This window comes from Impatiens glandulifera, chromosome 9, assembly GCF_907164915.1.
Source record: "Impatiens glandulifera chromosome 9, dImpGla2.1, whole genome shotgun sequence".
Lineage (NCBI taxonomy): Eukaryota > Viridiplantae > Streptophyta > Magnoliopsida > Ericales > Balsaminaceae > Impatiens > Impatiens glandulifera.
The window spans coordinates 1,404,909-1,414,300 of record NC_061870.1 but is presented as its reverse complement, the minus strand read 5'-3'; the positions used below and the strand labels follow the sequence as shown (position 1 = coordinate 1,414,300).

The window sequence follows — 9,392 nt, the reverse complement described above, 5'->3', positions numbered from 1 at the left end:
AATGGACTTGTTCAATTTTGACATCATTAATTTTAAATAATTCTATTCATATTGTTTGTTATTTTTTAATTTTAATTTAACTCATAATAATTCTTATCCAAAGTATACTGAATTGGGTTTTTGTTGCTCGAATAGATATATCATTTACAATTACATAGTATAATAATGAAAATTTTATATTTTCAAAAATATAGAATTGATATGATTTACATTGACCTAGCTACTTATTTATTTGCTAGCTTAATTAATTTGACCTGACATAATTAATCTACATTTTCCCTTATAAGAAAAACAGTATTAATTTTAAGATTTAGAAGCAGTAACAGCATTGATGATGTGCTTCATCCCATCAACCTGAGTTTGGAGTGATATAATATAATCTATGGCTTCTTTCATCAAAGAACATTCATCCATGGCCTCCCCGCCAGGAACAAGACTTTTCAGCACTTGAGTTCTCTTTCTCACGAGCCTCCTCGACAAAATGCTCGCCGCGATTTTTTTGTCACTCATAGTGCGCCAACCGACGATATTCTTCCTCTTCTTTGATCTACTTTTTCTCAATAGTCTTGTACAATGTAATTGAACGGAAGTTATCTTGGTCATGAGTACTGAATTATAATTATTATTACTACGTGAGTACTTGCCCACTATGTGGTTGATTAAATGTTTGCTATTCGGGTCTTTTGAGGCATTCGTTATTATGGCTCGACGCCAATAGGTGGTACAACCGGCCACCATTCTAGTGGATGCCATGGCTAAGTCAGCGGAGAGCTTGATGGTGTTCTTTCTCTCCAAGAGAGAAGATTTCTTCATCGAAGAGCTGCAAGCTTTCATACCCATTATCCATTTCTTCATGAATAATTGCTTGAGAGAAGTACTTGAACTAGTCATTCTGCGAAATCAAAGGTTATATATATAATTGTTATTTTACATGAAATAAAGCATATGACTTTAAAAATGACCACATTTGCTTATCTTTATTCCATGAAAAATGGTGTCTATTGCTTTTTTTTTTGGTTTTCTTTGTAATTTGATATTGAAATCACTTACCTTGGCGTAGATCTCATAGTAGATAACTGATTGATCATGGAAACTACTATGAATTGGTAGACTCACCAAAGAAAGAAGAACACAGAGAGAGAGAGAGGGAGAGAGAGAGATGGAAGAAGGAAGAATGTAAGAGAAGCCCATATATGTGCAGGAAGGAAGATGGTGGTGGGGGCTGTTTGAGATAGACATGGCACATGCATGCACATGGGGATCCATACCCCACAATATTAGCCATTGTTTGCTAGCACTCATCTATTCTCTCTCCAATTTATTTTTAATTTAGCATTCTTTTTTACTTTTATCAATATCATATTAATTTCATCTTAAATTAATTCCCTATCAAGCTTTCAAATTCTTAATTTTATTCTTTTTATTCAACTCAAAATAATAAAATATTTTTCAATATGATAATGTTCAAATACATAAGTTGGTTCTTTATTTAAATAATATTAATTGGGTGTGATTTTGAGTAAGTAAATTTTTTTTTAATAAAAAATATAAATATATTAATATATAAAGATAAAATAGTTTAAAAAATAAATATAAAAAATTATTTTTTAATATTTAATTTTTGAATTGAGTAGTGTGTAATTGATAACAAATAAATAAAATAATATTTGATTATGATTAAACTTTTAAAAAATACTCCACCAAACTAATTTTAGGTTAATTTGTTCAATTAATTTGACTTATTTTAAAATTTTAACCCTAATCAAATATATTTTCATTCAATCTCTTATCAATAAAATCACTTAATATATTAACTAAAATACTAAAATAAAATAAAAAATATTTTAACATTATTAAAATAATACTTTTTAAGAAAAATATTATCTTCTCAAAACCTTTGTCATCAACTATTAAAGAATCCCTAAATTGCAAAAAGACAGTCAATTTCTTCTCTGGATTTTTTTTTGGCATATTATTTCTTATGACCTTTGGCTCTATATATAAATAAAATTTTACCTTTATAAAAAATAGTTGTTTGTAAAGTTACTCACGATCCATCGTACTGGAGTGATTCAGAAGAACTATTAGGGTCATAAAGTTTTTACAAATAAAATTCAAGCTAATTAAAAAAATAAAAATAAAGAGAAATCTGAGAATTAAAAATTGTCATTTTAAATTTAACATAGAATATGACAAATATGATTAGTAAACATTTAAAAATAATTTAAATTTTAACTAAGAATATTGTAATATAATGTAGGATTATGAATAAAAATTGTCATTTTAAACATTTTAGAATATATCGGGGATCATACATAAATAAATAAATCAATAAATAAATAAGAATAGGCATTATGATTATATAATCTATACTTTTGTTAATTTACCTTTATTTATTAATTACTAATTAGATATTTTCTCAGATTATCATTTTTAAATAGTTAATGATTGCATGTAATTAACTAATGAGTAATTATCTTAATGTTCTAGTTTTAATTTTTTGTCAGATAATTTTTAATTTAAGAAATTGTTTTCTCTTTAAATCGCAAAACAAACAAAGACTTTATAGTCAGATAGATAGTGAGAGTCTTGTTTCTTTAAAAAAAGTAAGTACTAAAAAAATTACAAACTGATTGAAGAATAGGAAACAATTAAGTTCTCTTAAGCTCGTACAAATCAACCCCACCAAACACATGCATATATATATATATATATATATATATATATATATATATATATATATATATATATTATATATATATATATATATATATATATATATATATATATATATATATATATATATATATATATGCCTATTTATTTCAATATTTTTTTTTACATTCATCATGTTTGTAAAAAAAATATATCTAAAAATAATTTAAAGAAACTAATTAACTAAAGAATAATGTTAACCAAACTTAACTAAAAATACATTTAAATATAATTCAAAGAATATTAATCTTATATCAAACCAAAAATAATCACATTAAAAGTAAATAAATAAATTCACAATTGGTAGGTATACATTGTCATTTTTTTAAGAGGATATAAAGTTGAGATATGAAAACTTATGAAAAAAATATCAATTTTAAAATGAGCTTAATATATAAGTAAATTACTTATAATAAATTATAATCTATATTGTATGATGCAGAGGGCTATATATTTAATTACTAGAAGGATACGTTAAGCATAATTCTCTCTAACAATATAATCATTTTCTCTATTAAATATTACAAATTTACATGACCAATAGTTATTAAGACTACCAACTCTTACAAGATTAAACACAACATATACTCATCTATTTCCATTACAATAGTAAAATTAAAGCCAAAATTAAGTCTAGGCTTACAAAGAGACATTATACTAAACCTAAAAATTAAGATGAGATATATAAGATTTGATAATGAATAAATTAATCAATATATTTTAAGACGGATATATAATTTAGACAAATAACTGAATTAACAATTCATAATTACCCATAGTTAGAACTTAAAACTTATTTGTTGTGTTACAAAATATATTGATAATAGAATTGATGGAGAAATTTTGTAAGTATAAACTAACTTCATACTATGAATTAGAGTAGTTAAATAAAGTTTATGTGTTTTTAGTTAATATTTAATTTGTTCAATTTTAAATTTTTGTTGTTTTAAATATGAAATCAATATGTGTTTGAATAAAAATTATTGTTTGGTACTGTTCTAATTTAATGGTTGCTGTTATATTTTTTATTGTTATTGTCTATTTATTATATATTTATTCTATTATAAAATGTTATTTACAGTGAATTAATTTTAGTTTTTGTAATTATTAGAGTATTTATTTGAAATTGTACGTTATTCTAATCATTCATTTTTATTTGATTTTATATAATTAACTATGTAAAATTAGCTTACAAGAAATCAATAAATAATTCAATTTAATAAAAGGATATTAAAAAATTATAAAGTCAACATAATATTAGATAATCAGTATACAACTCATCCGTCACATATAGGCTTAATAAATATAAACTAGTCAAATATGAACTTAATTTTAAAAAAACATTAACCTTTTGAACATAATATATATATATATATATATATATATATATATATATATATATATATATATTTTAAAAATAAACAAATCTGAAAATAGATCAACCCTAGTTAATATAAGTTGGAAGATCTCGTGCGATACACATGAATAAAAATATATTATTACAACGTCCCGCATTCATTAAATTTTATTTTGAATTTAAAATATAAAGTATTATTAGCCTAGTTGGTTAAAAAGTTATACTTATTTTTGTTAAGTTGCGAGTTCGAAACATACCTATAGCATTTTTAATTTTATTTTTAACCGTTTTAAGTTTATGGGCGGGTCAACCCAGAATCCGACCAAAATATCCATTACTATCACATGTATATCCAAATTAACCACAGCTATCAACCCGTTAATTCGAAGACTTTTAAAATTAAGCATCATTATATATATATATATATATAGATTAAGATATAAATTAGCTAATTTTGAAATCTAATTTTGAAATGATTTAGAAAAACACATCATTCAAATAATTTATCATCCTATTAAATATAATTTTTTTTATAATTTAAATTACTAATATATGTATATATATTATAATATTTTAAATATTATTACAAATGATATTTTTTTACTTTGAAAATGATTATTACTAATGAATTTTATTATTTTTATCCTAATAAACTATTTTACATTAAATAATTTGTTTTCCAAATAGATAAAATATTATTAAAATAATAAGGTCAAACAAGCCCTATTAATAAATTTTAATATGAACAATAAATTTTCTTAAAAAATATTAATATGAGAAAAAGGTTTGAAACCCAAGATTACAGGGTTAGGCTTGATTGTTGTGCATTTTACTCTAAAAGAAGCTCAAAAGACAATGTTATATTATTGTATCATAATTTACTATAATTAATACTATAACATTATTGTCCAATAGAATTATCCTAATATTTATCTATTAAAATTATTAATATTTTTAATTTAAAAAAATCACTATTCGCAATACTTTAAAGCAAATAAAGGAAAAGAGGAAATGTTGATGATAATCACATGAAAACAGGAAAAAGGGTGAATTGGCAGGATCCGGAAAACATGCTGATCCGTATCATATACCTTAAGGGTCCCACTTATCAAATTAAAATTCATCTTTATTATGTCTTGTTTGAATTCAATATATTGGATTTTTATCATAGTTCCATATTTTAGATGAATTTAAATTTTGATAGATCGATTATCATGTATGTATTCATAAAAATGTTCAAAACTATTTTGGATCTAGAAGTACATTTTTTTTTTCCAAATTAACCGTCAAATATAATGTTACCACCCTCTTATTCAATAGTAAACCAACTGCGAATCCAACTTACACTTGTACACGCTTCTTATCTCTCGACAACTTAATCACCAATCACAATCACACTTTCATATACCTCTTATACCATCGGTAAACCAACCACTAATCTCAATCGACCTCTAATCATATCACCACGTGATATTTTTGTATCTGGCCTCTTATATACATCGTTAATAAGTTTAAACTTTTATATATGATAATTAATATACTTTAAATTTATAAACTTTATATATTTGATATTGTATTTAATTAAAATATATATATATATATGAATTGAATACCCACACTTTTGTTTTAACATCACCCAAGTAAATTTTTTTCTTTATAGGTATGATCCTCTACTTTCTTTCATGCATTATTTTTTCAGACTTTGTTTTCTCTCCAGCTAGAATTGCTCTTGACAATATAGATCTTTGATTTAGGGGACTTTATTAGCTCCCTCATTGTTTCAACTAACCAGTTTACTATCTTTTTATACTATTATTTTTTCAGTAAATTTCAGTCTTTAATATAATGTAAATTTAATTGGACGGTTGTTTTTTACATTTTCTCTTTGTTAAGCACAACCTCTCATTTCTATGCGTGCATCAGTAGCCTTATGGTTTCATTTTTTAGTCAAAAGAGATTTGATATTTTATTATAACCAATCTTACAAATTTCTTCTTTATTCCTCAGCTTTCTTGCTGCATTTTCTTTAAAAAAAAAATCAGCAATTAGTTCCTTACCTCTATTGCATTCTTGGATAATTTCTTTAGCAATCCTAATAATTTCTGTTAGGATCTAGGTAGCCGCTGGAGGACCGGGGTTGGACCGGTTAGCGGTTCTTACTCGAAGGGTGGTGGTTAATCCGGTTAGAGATTAACACCGGGTTTCAATACTACACAAATTGTCACAAACCCTTGAACTAGGTTCAAGCGCGGAAGAGGCTTGTTTCAGGTTGAAGCAGCACACTTGTATGATAGGCAGAACCGGTTTCGGATGATGAAGGTTACAGAAAATGATGGGTCGGTTTCGGTAACTTGGTGATTCGGCTTTTAGTAGGTTAGAGCGGTACGGATCGGTTAGATAATGGAACCGGCAGAAAGTAAATGACAAGACATATTTTATGGATGTTCGGAGATAAGACTCCTACGTCACCCCTTCCTCTCGAAATCGCGAGAAGGATATTCACTAAGGAATACAAGTACAATCCGATCAAGACTTATTTCCTGCTTGATAACACTCTTACAATTTGCACCGAAATTGTAAAACACACACTTCAACTTTAGCACTTAGGCTTTTTCTAGAATACACTGTTTGGAACATGTAAATTAAATGCTCTTAGAATCTCTTGTTATCCCTCTTGTCTCACTGTGTCCCGCATTTACTCTTCTTCAACTGCCCCTTTTATAGATGAAATATGCCAACGGTCATATTTCATCTCCTTGAATCTGATTGGCTGAGAAGAGGTGCAGAGGTTCAGTGTTTCAGACCCTGCGGTCATCTTTTCAGACCTGACGGTCAACCTCAGACCTGACGGTCTGTTCTTCCGGTGTGTAAGACAAACCTGTTAAGTTTGTCTTTTACTCAATGTGGACACTGTCTGTTAGACAGTTGTCTATACTTGGAAGATCTCCTTTCTGACTTATCCCGAAGTGGAAAGATCTTGTAGGACTATCTTCTGCAGCCTGCAGACTTTCCTCAGACTTGTATGGATATGGAAGTGTTCAGTCTAATCCTTTGGTATCATTCTCAACAGATACCCGAATTGTCTTCTTGTGTTGGTCGTATCATTCGACTTAACCGAATGGCTTCCGGTGTGAGTAGTATAACCGGACTTCTTCCGGTTATTCCTCTGCCTTGTGGCTGATCGGCTGTCTGATGTTTCCGGTTTTAAGCTTTGGCCGATCCTTTCTTTGTGCGGTCATGTTCCAAGTGTTCCTAGTCGGTTTATTGACTTGACCGGCTAGTTTTCTTTAGCCGGTTCTTTTGTTTGACCGGTCCGGTTCCTTGTTCCTGCATGGAAGGTTTATTTAAGTTAGGTTTATGTGAACCGGTCTAATTTTATCTAACAATTTCCTTTTCAGCTATCTCCCTTAAATTTTCTATCACAAATTCTTTGATTTCCTTATCCTTATTGCTTTTCTTTCTTTCCATTTTAGTTAAGAACAAAACACATCAACAAAGTAGAACAATTACAGAACATAGTACACCATAAACCTTAGCTATTACAAAATAGGGTAAACCAAAAACCCTACCCTTCCAACCAAGCTTTACAAATGAATGACCGACCTAGATGTTAGAGACAATATCGTGACGTTCATGCTCATTGTGCCGATTGTGTCGTTCGTGTCGATCGTGCGCACGTTCTTCATTTGACAAGTGACCCTATGCGATTAGCAACCGCGACCACAACAAGCGAACTACGACCTTGATACCCTGTGCGATTAGCAATAGTCGATTGTTCTGTTCGTGTCGATCGTGTCGTTCGTGCCGATCATGCTTTCGTGATGAGAGAATTTGCTGCCGAAATTTTTCCCGTAAAATATTGCATGTAATCTCCAAAGCTTTTCTTTATCTTCCTTTTGGAGAACGGTTTCTTCCTTCACTTCTATATGACACTCTAAAATGAAGTGAAACTAGTTTCACTGAATAACTTTTTATTCACTTCTTTAATAAACAATTAAATATATATATATTAAAATTTTTATTTGTATTAATTGTTTTATAATCTATATAATGATATATTAAATATAAATATATATAACATCATACTTATAAATTCATTTGTTATATATTTAAATTAAATTGTATTAATTATTTTATAATTTATATAATTATATATTAAACATATATATATATAAATATATTTAAAACTTCATTTGTGACATATTTAAATAATTTGTATTAATTATTTTATAATTTATTTAATAGAAGTGAAACGAGAGTTACCTAGTAAAATATAATTATGTAATTTTTATGTAAAACAACTAACACATTCATGTAAAAACATTTATGCGTTCATGTAAAATTATTTATGCCTTAATGTAAATGTACTAGAAAAAAAGAGATGAAACAAGCGCTAACGAGTGAAGATTATTTCACTTATATTTACAACACTAAAAAAGATAAAACATGCGCTACCTAGTGAAGTTTACTTCACATATATTTACAAAGCTGATTTGAGTGAAACAAACGCTACCTTGTGAAGTTTGCTTCAATTCTATTTACAATGCTAATAGGAGTGAAACAAACGTTACATAGTGAGGTTTTCTATACTTCTATTTACCGCACTGATAGGAATGAAACAAGTACTATCTAGTGAAACAAATGTTACCTAGTGAAGTTTGCTTCACTTCTATTTATAGCGCTATTAGCACTGTAAATAGAAATGAAGCTACCTTCACTCTAAAATGTTTTCCCTTTATGTCACTTCAACTATCATGATCATTTCACATCAATTCTCAGTTCTTATAGTATTGGAGTCCTTTTTAACTCTTCCATCAATCCTAAGTCCTTATTAATTAATTTGTGATATATTTAAATTAATTTTTATTAATTATTTTATAATTTATATAATTATATATGATATATATATATATATATATATATCAACATAATTAAAAATTAATTTGTGATGTATTAAAATAAAAATAAATTAATTTATTCAATTATTTGTCTCTTTTTATGAATATATATATATATATATATATATATATATATATATATATACAAAATTGTAAAATAAATGTGAAACTAGCTTCACTAAATAATGTTTCTTTCACATTCATATTTATTTACGGTATAAATAAATGTGAAGCTACCTTCATTGAATAGAGCTTCATTCATATTTATTTACAGTTTAAATAAATGTGAATCTAGCTTCACTAAATAGGGCTTCCTTCACATTTATTTACACTTTTCATAAATATAAAGCTAGCTTCACTCTAGGGCGCTCCTTTCAGTTTTAATTACACTATAAATAAATGTGAAACTAACTTCTCAGAAG

General features: G+C 27.1%; 1 protein-coding gene across 1 annotated transcript; it reads right to left on the bottom strand.

Moving 5' to 3' along the window:
* Positions 1-279: 279 nt before the first annotated feature.
* LOC124915508 (transcription factor IBH1-like 1) lies at positions 280-1,181 on the bottom strand. Its single transcript, XM_047456235.1, has 2 exons — positions 1,051-1,181; positions 280-892 (listed from the first exon to the last, which is right to left on the bottom strand). The coding sequence occupies exons 1-2, from the start codon at positions 1,086-1,088 to the stop codon at positions 304-306; spliced, it is 627 nt and encodes a 208-aa protein (XP_047312191.1). The 5' UTR covers positions 1,089-1,181; the 3' UTR covers positions 280-303.
* Between the last annotated feature and the right edge of the window lie 8,211 nt (positions 1,182-9,392).